Source organism: Petaurus breviceps, unplaced genomic scaffold (genome assembly GCF_028583685.1).
Source record: "Petaurus breviceps papuanus isolate PSGF00001 unplaced genomic scaffold, PetGlider_PUasm1.0 90762, whole genome shotgun sequence".
NCBI lineage: Eukaryota > Metazoa > Chordata > Mammalia > Diprotodontia > Petauridae > Petaurus > Petaurus breviceps.
The window spans coordinates 783,063-804,255 of NW_027187339.1; the positions used below are offsets into that span (position 1 = coordinate 783,063).

The 21,193-nt window shown below is 44.8% G+C and overlaps 1 protein-coding gene across 3 annotated transcripts; it reads left to right on the forward strand.

The window, feature by feature from the left end:
- Window positions 1-1,032: 1,032 nt before the first annotated feature.
- PLAU (plasminogen activator, urokinase) lies at window positions 1,033-10,414 on the forward strand. Of its 3 annotated transcripts, XM_069068285.1 has the most exons (12): window positions 1,033-1,075; window positions 1,249-1,308; window positions 2,064-2,164; window positions 2,926-2,959; window positions 3,118-3,222; window positions 3,737-3,911; window positions 5,387-5,478; window positions 5,692-5,887; window positions 6,174-6,325; window positions 7,417-7,557; window positions 7,914-8,062; window positions 9,309-10,414. In XM_069068285.1, the coding sequence occupies exons 3-12, from the start codon at window positions 2,111-2,113 to the stop codon at window positions 9,468-9,470; spliced, it is 1,260 nt and encodes a 419-aa protein (XP_068924386.1). In that variant the 5' UTR covers window positions 1,033-1,075; window positions 1,249-1,308; window positions 2,064-2,110; the 3' UTR covers window positions 9,471-10,414. The 3 variants fall into 3 exon arrangements, with proteins under 3 accessions (XP_068924386.1, XP_068924385.1, XP_068924384.1); XM_069068284.1 differs by lacking the exon at window positions 1,249-1,308 and having other exon boundaries at window positions 1,042-1,198; XM_069068283.1 differs by lacking the exons at window positions 1,033-1,075; window positions 1,249-1,308 and adding an exon at window positions 1,617-1,711.
- Window positions 10,415-21,193: the final 10,779 nt, after the last annotated feature.

Sequence of the window (21,193 nt, forward strand, 5' to 3'; positions counted from 1 at the left end):
CCTGACTTCAGGGCCGGTACTCTATTCACTGCGCCACCTGGCCACCCTCCCAGGTAAATATTCTTAAGATATATGTCTAAACATGTCACTACTCAACTCAAAAAAAAATCCTTAATGGCTTATCTAGGATAAAATACAAGCTCCTTTGAGTGATGCTGAAAACCCTCCATAATCTGTCTCCTGCCTACCTTTCCAGACATTTCACATCATTCCCCTTCACTCTGATCCAGCTGGAAGACTATTTGCTGCTCCCCAAACTGGACATGCCATTTACTGTCTCTGTGTGTGCTCAGGCAGTCTCCCCAATGCCTAGAATGTTTTCCCTCCTCTCTGCAAACTCAGAATATTTATCTTTCTTCAAGGCTCAGTTCTGGTGTGTTACCTCCTTCTGGAGCTTTTTGTGATTCCCCTCGCTTGTTAGGGCTCTATCCCTCTTGAAATTACTTTGTATTTATCTGTATTTAAGTTTTACCATCCTACCATAATTCGATTATTAGGGAAATGCCAGTTCCTTGAGGGCAAGGACTGTTTTGTATCCAGCCTGGTACAGCAAAAAGAGTCAGAAGTTTCTGTTATATAGTTGTATTTGACACTCTGTGATTCCATTTGGGGTTTTCTTGGCAAAGATACTAGTTTGGTTTGCCATTGCCTTCTCTGGCTCATTTTACAGATGAAGAAATTGAGGCAAACAGGGTTATGTGACTTGCCCAGGGTCACACAGCTAGTAAGTGTCCGAGGCCAGATTTGAACTCAAGAAGAGTTCCACCTACCTGCCCTTCGGAGTCAGAGGATCTGGGTTCAAATCTAACTCTTTTGCTTACTATGTGTGACCTGGGACAAGTCACAACCCTCAGCTTCCTGTAAAATGAGGGATTTGGAGCAGACGATCCCCGAGGCCCTTTCCAGTCTGTGATGGCAACCCGTGTGTGTTGTACATATTACAGCTTAATAAGAGTTTAAGAAATTGCTTAGATCCCTGGGGACCTGCTGAACCGGCGCCAGGGAGGAGTCAACTAACTCATTAAAAAAGACGGGGAAGAAAGTGGGGGAGGAGTCGAAGCCAGACTACACTGAGGTAACTCTTCCACTCCATTCACCCGCAGCCCCTACTTTCACCTGTGCAGCCAGGGGTCCACTCTCTCAACAAGGATGGGTGATGAATAAGACCACGTCTCCCACCGTTTTGCTGAACAAAACGGTACGATTTAATTGGTTCGAGGGTTATTACAACCTCCTTTTCCCTTTTAGGACAGAGGAGGAAATTGAAGCAACGAAAATTGAACGTGACTGTCCCACGATTCACAGCTAGTAAGCCAAGACTCAAACCCTAGCCTTCTGGCCCAAGATCTCCGGTCTTCTCTAAACTTCCCTGCCTCTCTCCGATTCTCAGGACTCCCTGTGCCCTGCCTTATGGAAGAAAAAGATCTCTGGAGCTGGGGGCTGTTCTTCCATTCAGCCCAGCAGAGTTCTGGGAGCTAGGGCTCGCGGAGGGAGGGAACAAGAGGAGAAAGGAAGGGGGGTGGTGGAGTTGGGGGAAATCTTGGTCCGGGGCGGGGCCAAGCGCAGGGTGGAATCGGATATAAGGCAGCGCAGCCTCTGCAGAGTCAGACACTGAGACTTGGAGTTGATCACCACTTAGAGGCGCTCAGTGTGAACTTGAACTTGAGCTTGACCCCCCCCCCCACCCCGCCCCAGCCTGAGCCTCTGATCGGTGAGTCCGCAGCCCTAACTGGCTGGGCACGCCAGGCCCGGATGCTCTAGCTGCGGCCAATCCTGCATCACTCCTTACCCCTTTTCACTGGCCTCGCCGGGCTCTGCCTGAGTCACCGCCCTCCGTGCGGTCCCCTGCCCTGGCTTCTTTCCGCACCCAGGGACGTTGATGCCCTGAGGACCAGAGAAGCTTAGCCGGAGCTGGTGACAGTCTGGGCGATCTCCAGCTGCCTTCCGTGGCGGGGTGGGGCGGAGGGCTCGAGCAGCAGACACCTCCCCCGATTGGAGACTCTACCCCCCTGATCTCAGGGTCCCAGCGCTTCTCTTAACCCTCACTCTTCCTTCCCTTACAGCGCTGAGTACCTGAAGCAGAAGAAACCACCTTCCCACCCAATCCACCATGAGAGTCCTGCTCGTTTCTCTGCTTCTGTGTACACTGGCCTTGGGCTGCAGAGTGAGTGACCCGCATTGGCCCACAGTAGGGGTTGGAGATTGGGAAGTTCGGGCTTCTAGAGTCTCTAATCGAGGGTAGGGGGAGAAGCTGCAAAGAACTAGGGAGCTGGAAGGTCATGACTGACCCACTGAGGCGATATAATACACTCAGGGACAAACATGGTCAGATTCCTCCAGAGGGCAATGGGCCATGATTCCAGAATTGGCAACACAGTGCCCTGTGCAAAACGGGGCCTTAATAAATGCTTTTTGGATTGAATAGAATTTAGAGAGGGAAATAGAGTGGAAGAGAAACTCTCCCAGGGAATTGTTGCACATGAAAGAAGGGGAAGTGATTGGGAAGGAAAAACGGGGGCTAAATCCCAGGTCTGCAATGTGTGTGATGGGGGCTGGGAGCCGAGATTGCTTTGGTGAAATCATCCCACCTTGCTGAAAAGCTGAAGACTCCAACGGCGAGCAAAGCGGGAGTGGGGTTGATGAGCATGTGTGTGCATGTGTTAAAAGTTATAGCACACATGAAAACTAACAGATGACATGCAGTTAAATGCCAAACTGTGTGCTACAGATTATGTGAAAGAGAAATTGAGGAGAGGGAGAGCAGCGGTGGGAGGTGGTTTTGGAATTGTCAAGGAAAGCTTCTTGGAGGAGGAAGGATTGGGCGCTGATGCAGCTAATCTCGTTCTGAGCATCCCGATTTGAGAAGGGAAAGGGCAGAGAGCCCTTGGAGACGCCTCCTACCCTTCTCATTCTTTTTTCTTTTAGGCTTGGAGAAGAAGGGATTCTGAATCTGACTCATGTGAGTAGCTACTCCCTGCATAGCCCCCTGCTACATGGATGTCCAGGGGGAACCACTGCGAGACGTCCTGCCCCACATTCCCCGACAACTCCGACTCCACCCCTCCTCATTCTCTCCCCTCCCACTGCCTTCACTAACCACATCTCTCCCATCCCCAGCGAACTGTGGCTGCTTGAATAATGGAGTGTGCATATCCTACAAGTACTACAACATTAATCGCTGTTCCTGCCCAGCAAATTTCATTGGGGAGCATTGTGAGACAGGTACGTGAGTCCTGCCTGATCCTTAACCCCTGAGACCTGGCTAGGGGGGAGGCTGTCCCAAGGATTTCAGAAGGGAATTCTGGTGGAGGGAGGGAATGGAAAGGGCTAACAGTTAGGCTTAGCAACTGGACTTGTCATTTCATTGGTATGGGGAACTCAGAGGTTCCCAAAGAGAAAATTCTCTGGCAATAGCCATTACCTTCTCTGCAATTTAGAACCTTTCACTGAGAGGGTAGGTGACTTTCTCAGGGTCACAGAGCCAGTATGTGCCAGAGATAGGACATTTTTTGTGTCTTCCTGTCTTGAAGGAAATGCCCTAGTAGCATTTCTACCTGAAAGCTACATGTTCAGAGTAGTAACTAGAGATGGGGTGAAGCTAGAGGAGAAGACCCTTTCTTCCCCATCTCCTACATTCCCATCCTGAGCTGGAAGCTTGGTTAAATTGCTTGTACTACATTTTGATCCCCCCGTCAAGCTTATTCCATTATCTCCTTATATGCATTTCATCCCTCAGACAGTTCACAAAAATGCTATGAAGGTAATGGACACTCTTACCGAGGAATAGCCAACCAGGACATCTGGGGCAAGATTTGCTTGAAGTGGAACTCAGCCCTCTTGCTCACCGAAAAGTACAATGCTAACCGACCAGATGCACTACAGCTGGGTTTGGGGAAGCACAATTACTGCAGGTGAGAAGGAAGTGGCAACCAGCATCTCTCTCCCCCCTCCCCAATCTCCCCCCAATCCCACTCCATCCCATCCGCCTCAAACAGCCCCCCAGGATATGTTTTCCCCCAGTTTTGCAATCTTTATTCATGCATATGATAAATCTTTTAGAGAGCAAATCTCTTTATTTCCTCACTCACTATACAACTTTCAAATGTATCATCTGTACCCTCTTTGATGTGACTCTTCCAGGAAATCCCTCTTATAGTCATTTAGTTTTATAAGAATGTCTGTCATCTTGGCTCTGGGCCTACCATATCAGCTCTTTGCTGAGAATCCTCAGAATAAGAGTTTCTGGGAAAATTACAAGGGATGAGGGGCATAGGGAAGGGGGCTAGTAGATGGCAGGCTAGAAATTCACTTCTCTAGAAAGCCCAGGAGGACAGACTTCTGGTTAGGAGCACACCAACTCTACCCCCTCCTCCAAACTCCCTGTTTCTACTGAACATACCACTATCCTCCCAGTCACCCAGGTTCCCATCCTCTGAGTCATTCTTGACTCTTCTCTCTTCTCACCCCCCATATCCCATATCCAGTCAGCTGCCAAGTCCTGTTGACTCTGCCTTCCCAATATTTCTCATATTTTCTTTCTCTCCACTCATGTAGCGGGCACCCAATTAGTTGGTCTGATTGCTCCTATTCTCTCCCCTTCTTCAATCCATCCCTCGTTCCACCTGCCAAAATAATCTTCCTGCTGCCTATAAGTCTGACCCTATCACTCCCCTGCTCAAAATCCTTGATAGCTCCCCATTGCCTCTAGGGGAAAAAAATGCAAACTCCTCTGTCTGGACATTTGAAGCCTCCCAACATCCAGATCCAACTTACTTCTAGACTTATTTGACGTTGCCCCCCTTCAGGAAGGTTACATTTGAGACAAATAGGACTACTTATTCCCCAAGCCCAGTAATCCTATATTCTGCTTCCATGGAGGCTTCATTCCTTTTTTTTTTCTTTTTTGGAGAGCAACTGGGGTTAAGTGACTTGCCCAAGGTCACACAGCTAGTTTTTGTGTTAAGTGTCTGAGGTCAGATTTGAACTCAGGTTCTCCTGACTCCAGGGCCAGTGCTGTATTCACTGCACCACCTAGCCGTACCTGGAGGCTTCATTCTTACTAGTTATCTCCCATGCCTACTCATCTCTTTCTTCCAGAATCCAGAGCTTCCTTCCAGACCCTTTGAGGGACCCTCCAGTTCTTTATTCTATAGCTGGTCTCTCTGTACTTTTGTACCTTTACCCTGGAACTTATCTTTGTTCATTCTGTATTCCACCCCCACCCCCTGCCCCACTAATTGAAGAGTCAGTTCTTTGAAGGCAGGAATGATTTCACTTTTGTTTTTTCATTCCCAGCCACTAGCCCACTCAAGGGTAAACACTTAAGTTTTTTGTTGGGTTGAATGACCCCTCTGCTATATTTCCACTTCTTCCTATGTATTTCCAGAAACCCAGACAACCAGAGAAGGCCATGGTGTTTTGTGCAAATTGGCAGAAAGCAGTATATGCGGGAGTGCAAGGTGCCACAGTGTCCCACTGGTGAGTGCTGAGGATTTGAAGCTGGACCCTGACCAGTTCAGTCACTCCCACCTAAGAGCAGGTGGCCAAGGGTAGAGGGAAGTGGGATGTGTATGGAGTCCTGCCTGGCCCTTAGTGATCTAGGAATGATAAGGGGGAGAGAAGAAGAAGAGAGTGGGTATCTTGCTTGCCACAAGACACCTCCCTCATGAAGCCCCTGTCCTTCCCCCCCAGAAAAAGAAGGATTCCAGTGTGGCCAAAAATCGATGACGCCCCGCTTCAAGATCGTTGGGGGAAACAGAACGCCCATTGAGAACCAGCCTTGGTTTGCCGCCATCTACAGGAGCCATCTAGGGGGCAGCCCTTCCTTTACTTGTGGGGGTGCCCTCATCAGTTCCTGCTGGGTGGTCAGCGCTGCACACTGCTTTTCGTAAGTCCTGCTTAGATCTCCCATCCCAGAGACTTCCACGAATTCATATTGCCTCCCTGACCCATGATTCCAATGTCCCCTTCCTGCCCCCCCCCAAATCTGTCCCCTGCACCTCCAAGGACAATGGCAGGGCCCTTCCACTATGTCCATGATTCTCTCTACTTCTGGGATGATAATCACTGCCCTAAGAGTAGAGTGAGGCCAGGTGACTCCTGAGGGCTGGAGGGAATGGGGTCCTCTGTCAGCAATTACTGGGTCTTGACATTTTTCAACCCTGTCCCTACAGTGGTAAACTTAAAAAGGGGGAGAGATACTTTCTGTACCTGGGCCAGTCAAAGCGTAATTCTGAGACCCTTGGAGAGATTCGGTTTGAAATTGAGGAGCTCATTTTACATGAGAATTTTAGCACTGGAACCATCGCTTACCACAATGATATTGGTGAGTCCAAGGAGGGGAGCACTCGGGGAGAGGATGGTGGGGAAACACAGACATCCTCACCCACTACCATGACATGAGGTAGATGGGCTTGGGAGGTAATGATGGTGATGGTATGGTGAGATCCTGGAGCTGCGTGGAGACTCTGACATATAGCATCAAAGGGGGAGTCTGGGTGAACACCACAGCAGAAGCAGCTCTACAAAAGGGATCCTAGGTTTTTCAGAAGGACCAGCATCCTCTGACCCTGGTCTGGAGGGTAGGAGCAGAGGAAAGAGGTGTAGAAGAGAAATAGCCTGGCCAAAGCCCCCTGCCCTTTGAGCTGGTGTGGTGTGGCTTGGATTATAGCTGGCTTCAGGGAGAACGTATCTAATCTGACCTAGGTGAAGAAAGAGAACCTCCTTTCCTGATTGCCACGCTTGGCGGTTGGAGGCAACATGATGTAATAAATAGGGAGAAAATTAGATTTTAACCCAGAGGAAATAGATTCTTATCCCAAATCCATTATGACCTAGGACCTTGGCCAAGTCAATAAGTCACCAAGAATTTATTAAGCACTATGCTAAATTCTGGGCATACAAAAGATGGCACAAGAAAGCCCCCAAAACCCAACCCTGAGGGCCCTGCCCTCAAGAAACTCATGGTCTAATGGGAGACAACATGCAAACAACTGTATAGAAATAAATTGGAGATAATCTCAGAGGGAAGAAACTGGCATTAAGGGTGACCAAGAGAGGCTTCTTGCAGAAAGTAAGATTTAAGCTGAGATTTTGGGGAAGTCAGGAGGCAGAGTCATGTTGTTCTTTGCCTCAGTTTCCTTATCTGTAATTGTGTGATTCTGAGGAGCAGGGAGGCCTCTACTTGACCATCCCCCTAGACTCTGCCATTCATAGGATCATAAACTTGGATCCCCCCTGTTTTACAGAGGAAGGAAATAAGACCTATAGACGTTAAGTGATTTAGGTACCCAGAGTTACAAAGCTAGTTAGTGTCTGAGGCAGGAATTGGACCCAAGTTCTTGTGACTGCAAGTCCCTATTCCCTATGTCATGCTGCTTCTCTGCTCATTGTCCCCCATCCCATGTTTTTCCACAGCCCTGCTAAAGATCCGTTCCAGAACTGGTAAATGTGCAGAGCCCTCCAGAACTGTGCAGACCATTTGCCTCCCCCCAGCATATGGAGACATCCCCATTGGTGGTGAATGTGAGGTCACTGGCTTTGGATTAGAAGAACAGAGTAAGTGATGCTTTGGGCAAGGGTGGTGGTAGGAGATCCAGGGGGCATCAGGTCAAGCCAGGCAAGATGACCTGTGTAAGCCTGGGAGGATTCTCAGCTTGGAGCAAGAGAAGGTCAAAGTCAGACACTGGGAGGCTGGGAGGACGGCAGGCTTTAGAGAAATATAGGAAGTGGTTCTGGGTGCTATAGGATAATGGAAACAACTCAGACCCATATAGCTATTTTGAGGTTGAAGAGAAAATAAGTACTCTCCCTGACAGAGAGAGTGAGCCCTGGTTTGGGGGGAAGAGAGATCAGGAAAGGACAAGAAGAAAGAAATATTTGAACTCAAGCCATTATCCCCACTTTCCTCCCAGATGACTACCTCTATCCAGAATACCTCAAAATGGCAGTTGTGAAGCCAATTTCATACAGGGAATGTCAACAACCGCACTACTATGGCTCTGAAATCACCTCCCAGATGGTGTGTGCTGCCCATCCTGAGTGGACGTCAGATGCCTGCCAGGTGAGATCTGAAAGGGTCCTTGTCTCCTCTTCTCGCTTCTTGCCAAGGCTCCCTCACCATCTCTCCTTCACCTGCCCACACGGAGAAGGGGTTTTTCTCCTCCATATACCCTAGACCTCCCTCCTCTGGTATCCTTCTTGCCCAAGAAGGCCAGAATGACAACTAGAAGAGATTGATGGTGGTGATCTATGAGAGGCCTTACAAGGTTTTCATCAATAAGTATTTATTTAAAGTAACTTTTTTTCCCAGTTCTGTGCCTGGTACTGTGGAGATACAGAAGTATAGCACAGGATTCCTGACCTCAGAAGTTTATTATCTGTTTAGGGAGACAAAACTTCTACAAAATGATGAAAGGTAGAAGATAGAATATAGTTAAATGTCAAACGGTGTATTATAGACTAGAAATGATAAAGGGATTGAGAGGAGAGGAAGAGAAGTGCAAGGTAAAGTCATCAGAGAAGGCTTTGATTTGACGAGGAAGGACTTGGTAAATAGGTATAGTTCAGATGAGAGTAAGTCAGCTCCTTGCAGGTAGGAATAATTTATTTTTTTATTTTTTATCCCTGGAACATAACATAGTTCCTGTCACATAGTAGGTATTTAATAAACACTTGTCAATTAATTGGTTGATGGTCAGGAGAGAGGAAAGAGCTTTTCAAGTAGAGGAGAAGGACAGGACTGGAACTTCAAAGGCAAGAAGGAATGTTCCGTAGTAGCAGGACACTGAGAACTTGGTACAGCTAGAGCAGAGGTTTCATGCTGGGGAGAAATGAAAATAAGGATATGCAGGTAGGGTAGGGATGGGTTATTGAAGCCTTGAAGATGAAGACCAGAATGTCATAAAAGGCTTTAACTCTGGGAAACTCTCCCATCCTCTCACCCTGTCTCTCTGTGAGAGAAAAAGAGAGAGAGAAAAAAATGAAAATAATAGAAGAGTTGGAATAAGGCCCAGGTAAGGGTTGTGAATTATACCCCCTGTGTATTGCAGTCCAGTAGATGCTTGGAGACTTCACTAGAATACATGGGATTTAATGACCACAAAGTAAATACCACCATAACATGAAAAAATGGAGTTTTCTGCCATTAAAAATATGTGCTTTTATGAAAAGTCATGGTAAAGTGCGCCTCCGCCCCCTTCCAAGCCTCTTCCAAGGCTCTCTACTTTGCCTATACTCAGCCCTGTTCTGGGTAGCAACTCTGATTCTCTTTCCAGGAGCTCACCTTCTGTTTCTTGTCTGTTTCCCAGGGAGACTCAGGTGGGCCTCTAGTCTGCCCCATTGATGGCCGTATGGCTCTGGTTGGCGTTGTGAGCTGGGGCCTTGGCTGTGCCGAAAAGAACAAGCCTGGTGTTTACGCTCGTGTCTCTCACTTCCTACCCTGGATCCGGACCCACACAGGTCCCATTTGAGGAGACCCAGGAAACCTAGGAAGGAGAAGGCCATGCTACTCCTTCTTGCCTTGATGTAACCATTTCTGCCATGGATTCATCTCTACCAGGCATAAGGACCCTGAGAAGACATTCTCTAGAGAGATGTTCTCTATATGTAGACTTCCTGCCAGGGAATATGAAAGCAGATTTAACCTTCAGATTGGGGCATAGGCACTGGCTATCTTGGACCTCTTGGCCAAGATGGGTGGATGAGGGGGTGGTCACCAGGGTCAGAGGCAGGTGTTTTCAAGTTTTCACAGAGATTTTAGACTCTTAAGAACATCTGGTTACTTACTAATGGTGAATCCCAAACAATATCTGGAGAGGAAGAAGTCAGCTCTCCAGAGCAACCTGCCTTCACCATGGAGACCAAGTCCAGATGTCTGCAAAATGCAATTATGAATTGAACTCTGAGCTCAGGGCCCTGAGAGTTCATGTGACAATGGCCAGTGTGGAAACAGACATCAGGAATGGGCACCCTAGTGAAGTAATGGGAGGGCTCCATGTACCCCCCCACACCCAGTGGACTAGTCAGGAGGTAGAATGTTTGTGTCCCTATGCATGTGACTTTGAATGTGACTATTCTGTGTGAGCATTAGAAAGTTCTTTGGTGTTGGGATGTGGACGTGCACTTGGGTGTTCCTCCTGGCAACAGTCCTGGCCTTACCCCTGCTCTCCTGAGGTGCCCTCCTCAGTCATGTTATGAGTGGGGCCAGGTTGACTGTGACCGACACTGAATGTCTAGGTTTCTCCCAAACCCTTATTCCTCTTCAATAATTACCCTCCCTGCTTATCTAAATTTCACTATGTGACATGAGGGCAGGCCCCTTGGACTGAATATTTAATAATTATTTTTGTTATTTATTTTTATTTTTGTAGTATCACATGAGTGCCATCAATAAAAACATTTCTTTCTTCTGAAAGGCTTTGGTTCTCTCTTGGGGAGGGGGGGGGGATGGAAAATGTTAGCAGGTCCTAAAATGAAATGAGTTACCTCAAGAGGTAATGAGTTTCTCATTTCTAAGGTATTCAAAAAGAGGTTGTACAAACACTTGAAGGTGTTCTAAAAGGAACGTGACTGCATTGGACTAAATGAATTTTGAGATCCTTTCTAACACTGGTTCTCTGATAGAGTTCTTCCCATAAGAGGAATCATCAGAACCACAGAACAGCTTCAAAGATGAAAAGGAAGTGAGACCAGTAGCTGTCGCCATTACAGTTACATAGTTTGGCCCCTAGTTGGAAGAGATCCTAACTCCCATCCTGAGGCCAGGCCTCAGGACCTCAGCTGCCACATTTGCCCAGAATCACTATTGATGATTTAAAAGGTTATTGTCTCCTAAACAAGTAAAGAAGCCCCGGGAAGGAACTTGACCAACTCTAGCCAACACATTCTCCTCTTTTAACAGATGAGAATACTTAGATCCTTAACAAGCAAGCCACAAAGAAGCAGAGGGGGGACTCTGGGATCAGACTGCCCTGACAGTTAAACACCAGCTTCTGATTCCAAAGTCTCTCACCAGGTTCACCTGGGGAAACTGAGCAGACATGCCTTGGGCAGGTAGAGGGAGGAACTGAGGCCACAGGGAGTGAGTATTCAGCCAGCAGCTAAGGAGCTCCTGACCCCAGGGAGGGTTCAGACTTCCTTGACACCACCAAGTAATGCGAATGTGAATTTTAAAGATCTTCCCTGCCCCTAGGCTAAAATGCACCTGAAGCCTGGGGAGGGAGGCTTGTTTTTCAGTAGATACTTATTGATTGGCCAGTGAGTCAATAAGGTTGTTACATTCTCTGAGCCAGGAGAAGGATATATAAGCCCTGATGTATAGCTTTGTTTTGGGACTCATTTTGAGAAGTGTTCTGTGATTTGATCTGAATTGTGGGAAGCCGTTGTTGAGAGTCCCCCGGCTTTGAAAAACCCAGATTTGGAAACCCAGATGTTGACTGGGTATGGATGTAATGGTTGGATAGTTTGGAAATCTGTCTACTTGATCTGTTTCTGTCTTGATGTTTCTGTCTGTATATTTTGAAGTTGGGGTGCTGACCTTTTTCCCCTGAATAAGGTAAACGATATATGTCTGACTGATTAAAGTAAGCTTGTTAACCCATTTTGAGTTGCTTTCCTTTAACAAAGCAGATCCAAGAAACTGTATGGGCGGCAAACCCTGAGGACGCTTGGGGTGCTTGCTGCTACACGCCATTACCCCCAGGATTCCAAGGAAGGAGGTCCTTGGATCAAAGACTGAGCCCCTGCTTGTATTAATCAATCAACAATTAATCCCTGAGTTAGACACTGTCAACATCCCAGGTTCGTTAAGCCAGAGTCCCTGAAAACACAATTCTCTGTATACCATATACCTGGTGCTAGGAGGTATATCTGATCCATAACATTGATGGAGGGATATATCAACCTCTACTCACTCCCTCCTGCCCCCCCCCCCCCCCCCCCCCCCCGCCCTGGGCAGGGAGGTGCATGAGCATAGGCTCACTGGCTTTGAGGGATGGTGGGGAGTAGGAGGCTGACATGGTGCCATCTCTGAATGAATCTCTGATGCTTCTAGGGATAAGTTGCTGGGCACTCAGTATCCTCTTCTGCTCCATGTTTTTAAGTGACTCACATGACTCCTAGCAAACCACTCAGTTTCATACTTCTGGTGTGGGACTAGAGTTGCTTGTGTTTTTGTTGTTAATGAAAAAACTTGCTCAGGAAAGACCCAGGGAGCTGCCAAGAAGCCCAGCCCACACTGAGTGGCTTCTTCAAGCTTCTTCCTATTCTGTCTTCCCAGGGGGCCAGATACCATCCTGTCCAGGCAAGAGCAGCTTGGGTGCCAGGGCTTTGTGGAAACTGAAAACAGGAAATGTGAGCACAGGGACAGGTTGAGCAATGAGGCAGTAAACGCGCTTTGTAAGCTCTTTCCCAGTCTACCCTACTACTCCGTCCCAACTGCTTCCAACATCTTGATTGGCAACAGCTAGAAGTCAACCACTTTCCAAAAGAACCATTTTCCAGGAACTCACTTCCTTGCTTCAGATGAAGCTAGCTTTCATTTCCAAGCAGTGTTCTCCCAGCCTAGGGGAAAATGAGGAAAGCATTACTTTGCCAATTTGTCCTACCATAGGACAGTGGGCTAAGGGCAGAGTTAATTGGGACTTCAAATCATTCCCCCACATACACCCTGCCTCAAGGCTGGATATCTACTGTGCTTTGAGAGACTACCCCCAAAAGAGGTCATTTTTTTGCAACTAAGTTCAGAATTCAACATCACTCTTGTGCTAACCTCTATACCTTCTGCTGCAATCTGGACTCCACTGCAACTATTTCCGTTTTCAGTCTCACTACATCCTCACTGAAGACTTGGTGACCTTTTCCTCTTGTTGGCCTCTGGTTTGGTCTCCATTCATGCTCCGCTCTCCACGCTCCACCCCCTTCCTCCAGGAGGAAACACCTGAGAGCTGAGAAGTTGGATTGGCCATTTGGATCAAACATAGCAGAGAGACGTTGATGGAGAGGTTGGAGCCCCAGACACAGAGTAAGAAAGGAATGTTGCTATGTTGCAGCAAGTCTGGGAGGAATCATATAAAAGGAAAGCAACAGAATGAAATGGGAAAGAATAACTGACCCTGAGAATATTATAATAAATATAATATATAATTAATATAATGTAATGTAATATCATATCATATCTGACCTCAAATTTACAGAGGAAGAAGTCAGCAGAAAGTGAACTCTCCTCCCAGAATTTTTTCCACAATACTTAGTCTCTATTTCTCCTTTGCACCTATTACACTCTCCCTGGTATCATATGAAGGGACTTCAGAAGCCATCAAATTCCATCTCCTCATTTTACAGATGCTATATAAACTGAGGAACACAAAGCTTAAGTGATTTGCTCAAGGTCACATGGGCATGAAGTGGTAGAGCCCAGATTTTCCAGCGCCTTCCCCTGTTAATTATTTCCTATCTATTCTAGACAGGGCTTGCTTTGTGTATGTCTGTTCCCGTTATATCGTAAGCACCATGAGGGCAGGAACCTTCTTTTACTTCTTTTTGTATCCCAGTGCTTAGCACGGAGTAGGAGTTTAGTAAATGTTTATTGAACGAATGAATGCATTTGAACCTCTGAGTTTAAGCCTTTTTTTTTTTTTTTAAGCAATCGGGGTTAAGTAACTTGCTCAAGGTTACACAGCCAGTTACTTCTGGGTGTGGGGCTGAGTATCTGAGCCCGGATTTGATCCAGGTCATCCCGACACTGGAGCCGGTGCTCTTACTCGCTGAGCCACCTGGCCGCCCCTAATCCTCTTTTTACTGTATCATTTTACCTTTTGGACTTGTCACACTCTTCCTGCCCCCTCTCACCCCACCAGAATGTTGTTCTTCCAGGGCAGAGATAGTTTTTATCTTATTCTCTCCAGCTCCAGTTCATTACCCGGCACACACAGCGGGCATTTAGATATTTGTCCGAGTTGAACTGAATATGAATTTGGCTAGCAAGATCAGAGGAGAGCTGATAGTTGAAGGATTTTTAAAAAATGTTCAATGGTATGAACAACTGCTAGTGTAGAAACTCCATTTACTGACTAAATAGCAACTTTTTGATTAACTCTGGTTTAGAGAGATGGCTGGGGGCACAAAGATGTTCATTTATTTACCCAAGCTCATACAAATAGGGTCAGAGTAGATCTTGAAAGCTTTCTAGCCACTACTGTCTCCTAACTACAGCCAGAGACAAATCTATGGAGTGACAGAAATGTGTCTTCACTGACCTCTTCCCTTTTGTAACTTTTCCTCTCCTTTCCTGTGTCTCTCCTCTGAGCTGTCCTTCTTTTGTCCAGGACGAAAAAAAAAATCTAATTAATTCATACTATGGTGTCAATGACTTAATAGGTTATCCAAATGAGTTAGTAACGAAAGATGGAGCGTCAAGCATCAGTACAGGAGAAATTTTCCCGGGCTCCCAACTGACCTTGTAACTTTCCATCTCCTTGCAAGGTCAAATATCCATGCCTCTGCCTAGCCTGGGGAAGAAGCTGCAAAGAGCTTTTCCATACTCTTTGCACCCATGTAAGGGTAAAGCCTCCTCTGATGGTCATTCTAATAACAGCCTCAAGCCACTTCCACTCCTGTGACTGTGGTTCTGACTGACTTCTCCAAAATCTCCCCTACCTTGTGACACATTGTCATTAGTTTAGGGGAAGGAAATTTTGTGGCTTGGGTAGTGTCTGGGTCGGGGGGAGGGAGAGAGAGAGAGAGAGAGAGAGAGAGAGAATACATTTCAAGGGACTACCCTGAAACCCAGAAATGGGTTTGTAGGAGCAGCTAGGTCACACTGTGAGTAGAGTGCTGGATCTGGAGTCAGAAAGAACTGAATTCAAATCTTGCCTCAGGAACTTACCAACTGTGTGACTCTAGGCAAGCCATTTAACACTTGGTTAAATGTCTCAGTTTCCTCATCTGCAAAATAGGTTGTCCTGAGGATCAAATGAGATAAGATTTGTAAAGCAATTTGCAAATCTTAAAGAGCTGTGTAAATGCTAGCTTTTATTGTTTGTATAGCACTCTACAATTTACAAAGTCTAGCATAGATATCTTCTCATTTGACTCTTATTATGAATCTCTCTGAGCCTGTTTCTTGCTCTTCAAATAGGGATAATAATTAATAGCGCCTATGTCTTCAGAGGATTAAGTGATTAAGATGTAAGGAGGTTTTGTTTTTTTGTTTGTTTTGTTTTGCAAGTCTAAAGGCTTCCAGTCAGTGTGAGCTACTGTTACTTCTATAGCCTAGCCAAGGAGAGGTCACCTGCACATGGTCACTGTCAGGTTCTGATTCTGACACAATGAAGTGCTAGAGGGTGACTAGGTCCTGAGTGTATGGATATTCTTGGTGGGCACAGAATCGGGTTCTTCCATATTCCTTTCTGGGATCCACTCTGAAATACTGTCTCCATCTAGGGGATCTGTCCAAAATGCTGGAAGTCTTCCATTAGTCTTTTAACATTGGGTTATGAGTGTCATTCTCTCTCTTTTTTTCCTTGGTCTAGTCATATGACGAATCCATTTCCTTTTCTAGTCATACATAACTTAGATAAAATAGTGAACTAAAAATTATTTAATCAAGTGACCACCTCGGATTTGTGATTTCATTAGAGTGAGTACTCCTCTCCCAGCACTTACTTCAACCCTTTTTTTAACTTAGTGAATGGTCATTGGGAATTACTATAATGGAGATTTTAAAAGGTCTCTCTTCCTCTAATTCTATCCCTGTCCCCCCAATGCAGCAATTATTATTCTTCCCTTTTAAAATATACCCAACTAAATATTTCATAAGTTTTAACATTATAACAATAGCCTCTAACATCATAATTTCACAGTATCCAAATCAAAAGGAGATCAATTCTCCGATGACATAATTTTATCATCCTCTTAATAGCATTTCTTATATAATGGGTTTGGGGGTGGGGGTGGGGGAGAATACAGGAAAATTTAGGAACACAATAATAACATTTACAACATCGTGAATTTAAAACAGGAAATAAAACTTAGTAGTAGTCAGATGACATCAAATCAGTCAAATGCATTTCCAAATTATCTTACATATTAATTAATTACACAGCTAGTTTTTGTGTTGTGTCTGAGGCCAAATTTGAACTCAGGTCCTCCTGACTCCAGGGCCAGTGTTCTATTCACTGCTCCACGTAGCTGACTTATTTCTAATTTACCCAAACATACCAATGCAAAAAACCCTTTGAAGTGCCTGAAATTCCTGAAATTCTGAAACTGACCAAGACTCACTTCTGTGTTTTTATAAATGAGGCCAATATTTCACAGTTTGGACTTTGTATTCACATGGTTAATGTGTAGGTTTTGAATTAGCTTGTTCATAAAATAAAAGCAATACAGAATGCAAAACAACAACAATTAAGTCAAGTGCCAAAGCTATTCAAACTGTCAGTTACAACCTATTTTTTTTTCCTTCACTTTGGAATTTCACTGATACCACTTTCAAACTTTTGTTGTTGTTGCTGTTCAGTTATATCTTACCCTTTATTACCCCATTTTGGGTTTTCTTGGCAAAGATACTGGAGTAGCTTTCCATTTCCTTCTCTACCTCATTTTACAGATGAGGAAATTGAGGCATACAGGGTTAAGTGACTTGCCCAGGGCCACACAGCTAGTAAGTGTCTAAGGCTAGATTTGTACTCAGAAAGATGAGTCTTCCTGACTCCAAGCCCAGCATTCTATCCATTGTACCACCCACCTAGTGGCACTTTCAGACTAGCTCTTTTCTAATCAGCAAAATGACCTTCCTCTCATAGTTGCAAGACAACAAACTCTCCAGGAGAAGAGTAATAAAAGGTCAATGCAACATTGACAGTTATGTTCTTAATTTCCTTAAAACAAATTCTAAAAAATGTTAACCCAAACTCACTAAAACATTCTAGCATTTATAAAAACATTCCGATCACAATTTGGAAATTCACAATAGAGAACCTACGTTTTAGTTACAAACTCAGTTTCTAATTAGTTTATGATGTCACAAAATTATGTGGCCTGAGGGAAAAGATCCCCTTTCTTCTTATCTATCTTTCCGTACTCCCAAAACTTGGCCAGAGCTTAAAAATGTAGAGAGAAAGGGAAATTGTCGTTCTCAAGATTGAGAGAGCTCCACAGAAAGGTTCACATTCTTTTTCCTAGGAAAAAGTCCACCTGCAGTGTTGGAGATAGTGGACCAGACTTCTTTGGATAAACAAACCAGATATGCTTCAAGGGTAAGAGATTACCTTGACACAAGAACAGAACAGTGATTAATAAGAGAAACTGAATTTCTAAACTTATTACAAGGCAGCTGAATTTCTGATTATTTCAGTAACTGAAAAATGCATTACCCTGGATCCATTATCCAGTGGTGGGTTTTTCCAAACTTTTGTAGGCTATTCCTCAAGACAGTCTATTGCTGGATACCCACTTGAAGCCTTGTGATCTTTTTTTTTTCAAATGCTTTATTAACTTCTGATTTACATCATTCATTTCTGCCAGATTTTGAGTTACAAATTTTCTCCCCATTTTTCCCTTACCCACCACCCCAAAATATCAGTCCCACAGGATATCTCCTCCTCCAATCTGCTCTCTCCCATATTTTCTCCTATACCCCTTTCAACTTTTCCTGTGGATCTCCATGCCCCAGTGCCTATATATCTTATTTCCCAATCATATGTAAAATAGTATTAATAATAGTGTATATATATATATATATATGAGTATTTGATTTTAAAACTTTGAATTCCAGATTCATTCCCTTCCTCCCTTGTCACCCACCCTTACTGGGAAGATAAGCAGTTCAGTATAGGTTGTACATGTGTGGCTAATGCAAAACAATAACATAGTAGATATATTGTAGAAGACTGACTATATTTCCCTCCCTCCTATCCCACCTCCCACTTGTTCTATTCTCTATTTTGATCCCATCTCTTTTCAAAAGTGGGTGCTTTCAACTTCTCTCCCCCCCAGGCTGCCCTCCCTTCCATCATCCCCCCTCTCATCCCCTTCCCCCCTAGTCTCCTGTAGGGTGAGATACCCTATTTAGTGTGTGTCATTCCCTCCTCAAGCCAAATTCAATGGAAATAAGGTTGACCCATTCCCTTTTGCCTTCCTATTCTTCCCCTCCATTGTAACCATTTTCCCTTGCCTCTTCTATATAAGATAGTTTACCCCATTCTGTCTCTCCGCATCTCCTCTCATTATATTCCTCTGTCACCTCTTAATTTCACCTTTCAAGTATTGTCCCTTCCTGTTAAATTGGTCCTGTGCCCTCTAACTATGTATACTGTAAACATATATACACACATTCACATATGTATTCATATGCCCATATACCCTCATATATAGACACACACACACACACATATATTTCTATTCCCTTCAACTACTGAGAAAAGTTTCATAAGTTACAATTATTGTTTTTCCATGTAGGAATGTTAATAGTTCAACTTTGATAAGTTCCTTATGATTTCTTTTCCCTGTTTACCTTCTCATGCTTCTCTTGCTTCTTGTATCTGAATGTCAAATTTTCTATTCAACTCTGGTTTTTTCATCAAGAATGCTTGAAAGTCCTCTATTCCACTGAATGACCATATTTTCCCCTGAAACATGATACTCAGTTTTGCTGGGTAGGTGACTCTTGGTTTTAATCCCAGCTCCTTTGACCTCCGGAATATCATATTCCAAGCCCTTCGATCCCTCAGTGTAGAAGCTGCCAGATCCTGGGTTATCCTGATTGCATTTCCACAATATTCAAATTGTTTCTTCCTGGCTGCTTGTAATATTCTCTCCTTAATCTGGGAATTCCGGAACCTGGCTATAATATTCCTAGGAGTTTTCTTTTGGGGATCTTTTTCAGGAGGTGATTGGTGGATTCTTTCCACCTCTATTTTGCCCTCTGGTTCTAAAACATCAGGGCAGTTTTTTTGAGAACTTCCTGGAGGATGATTTCTAGGTTCTTACTTTGATTATGGCTTTCAGGCAGTTCAATAATTTTTAAATTATCTCTCCTGGTCTATTTTCCAGGTCAGTGGTTTTTCCCATGAGATATTTCACATTGCCTTCTATTCTTTCATTTGTTTGGATCTGTTTAACAGCATCTTGATTTCTCATAAAGTCATTAGCTCCCATTTGCTCCAATCTAATTCTGAAGCAATGATTCTCCTCAGTGAGCTTTTGAGATTCTTTTTCCATCTGGCAAATTCGGGTTTTTAAGGCATTCTTCTCCTCATTGCCTTTTTGAGCCTCTTTTGGCATTTGAGTTAGTCTATTTTTTTAAGGTATTATTTTCCTCAGTCAGGCTATTGACTCTCATTTTGTAATTTTCTTGCATTGTTCTCATTTCTTTTCCCAATTTTTCCTCCACTTCTCTTATCTGCTTCTTAAGGTCCTCTATGGCCTGTAACCAGCTTGTATTTTTCTTTGAAGCTTTTGGTGCAGGAGTTCTGACTTCACTGTCTTCCTCCTGTTCCATGCTTTGCTCCTTTTTGTCCCCAAAATGGGAGTCTAATGTTGGAATCTTCTATCTTCTTTGTTTCCTTTGCCTGGCCATGTCTCCCCTCAGTCACTTGACCCCTGGGCTTTTTTCCACAGCAGGACTCTGCCACCAGACAGGGGAGCTTTCGTCCCAAACACTGGGGTTTTCTCAGCTGCTGGAGGTATTAGATGGGTGCCCTCTCTGAGGTCTCCACACGCTCTGGCAAGCTGGTTAGGCACCCCAGGACTTCCACCCTAGACTGCAATCCAGATCCAAGCAGGTTAAAGCAAGAGCAATTACCCCTCAGACTGGTGCTTGGTCCCCCTACATTCTGTAGGCCAGGAGCTGAAGCTGCCACATGCCACTGGCAGGCCGTGCTGGCGTCTCAGCAGCTTCTCAACCCGGAGGCAAAAGCCATGCACTCCCACTTACTGGGTCCCAAAGTCCAGACTGCCCTGATCTCTCACTTTGTCCTTTTCATCTATGTGTTGATAAATTTAGAAACGGCCACAGCTGCTGCTGATCTGGGGGCCTTCTGGCCGCAGGTGGTCAGGCCTGTCCTGGAGCTAAAACCTCGGGAGGAGCTGGGCTCGGCTCCCAGAGTGCTTCACTGGCCTCTTGCTGCCTGGCTGTCCTCAGCTGGAGGTTAGCTTCTCTGTGTCAGAGTCCCCTTTTACATGGATTGGGGAAGGTGGAAGCCGGAGCAGTGGGGAGGTCCTGCTTCAAGCCTTGTGATCTTGATACACCCTAGCACATTTTTTACAGAGCCACAGAAAACCCAGTCACCTCTGTGTCATGATGGGACAACAGAAGATAATGAATGTTAGCAGTAACAGTGACTCACAAATCTCAATCTATGTTACTGAATCAAATATGGTCTAATGAAAAGATCACTGAATTTAGAGAAAAAAAAATGGGGATTGGCTTGCAGCACAACTGCTTCCTACCCTCTCTCTCTCTTATCTCCCATGTCTATTAATTTACCATGTCTTCTATATTCTACCTCCACAAGGCATCCCCCCCTTCTCTCCATTCATATGACCATCATCCCCATCACTTCTTACCTGGAATCCATTAGCAAGAGTCTCCATTACAATGTGAGATCCTTGAGAGCAGGGACTGTCTTAAGCCTTTCTTTATATCTCAAGACTTTTGCACAGTACTTGGCATACATGCTTGCTGACAGTCTGAATAATTGGTGTCACTGCCTCTAGTCTCTTCCCCTATCTAATCCATATTCCATGAAACTGCCAAAGTAATTATTTCTATAGCATGGGGCATGGGACATGGATTTTTCCGTGGGTCATTCCATGTCATTACTGTAGGATCCAATACAAAGTCTTCTGTCTGGCTTTTAGCAACAACAACAAACATTTATTTGCAAAGCACTTTATGCATGTTACTTCATTTGATTCTCACAATCTAACTCTGTGAGGCAGTTGCTATCATTATTCCTATTTTACAGATGGAAAAACCAAGGGTGAGAGCAATTACCGTGTTTCCCCGATAATAAGACACTGTCTTATTAAATTTTTTGGACAGAAAAACACCAGAGGGCTTATTTTCAGGGGAGGGCTTATTTTAATGAACATTGACAGCAATTTTAATAAGCAGGTAAATGTGAACAAAAAAATGTACCTTTATTCAATAAGCAAATCACTGGGGAAGAACAGGATGACGCACTCACTG

Coding starts and splice junctions, on each gene's coding strand:
- PLAU (XM_069068285.1), top strand. CDS start 2,111: ATGAGAGTCCTGCTCGTTTCTCTGCTTCTGTGTACACTGGCCTTGGGC. Junction 3,912..5,386: donor GGGAAGCACAATTACTGCAG/GTGAGAAGGAAG, acceptor ATGTATTTCCAG/AAACCCAGACAACCAGAGAA. Junction 5,479..5,691: donor GGTGCCACAGTGTCCCACTG/GTGAGTGCTGAG, acceptor CTTCCCCCCCAG/AAAAAGAAGGATTCCAGTGT.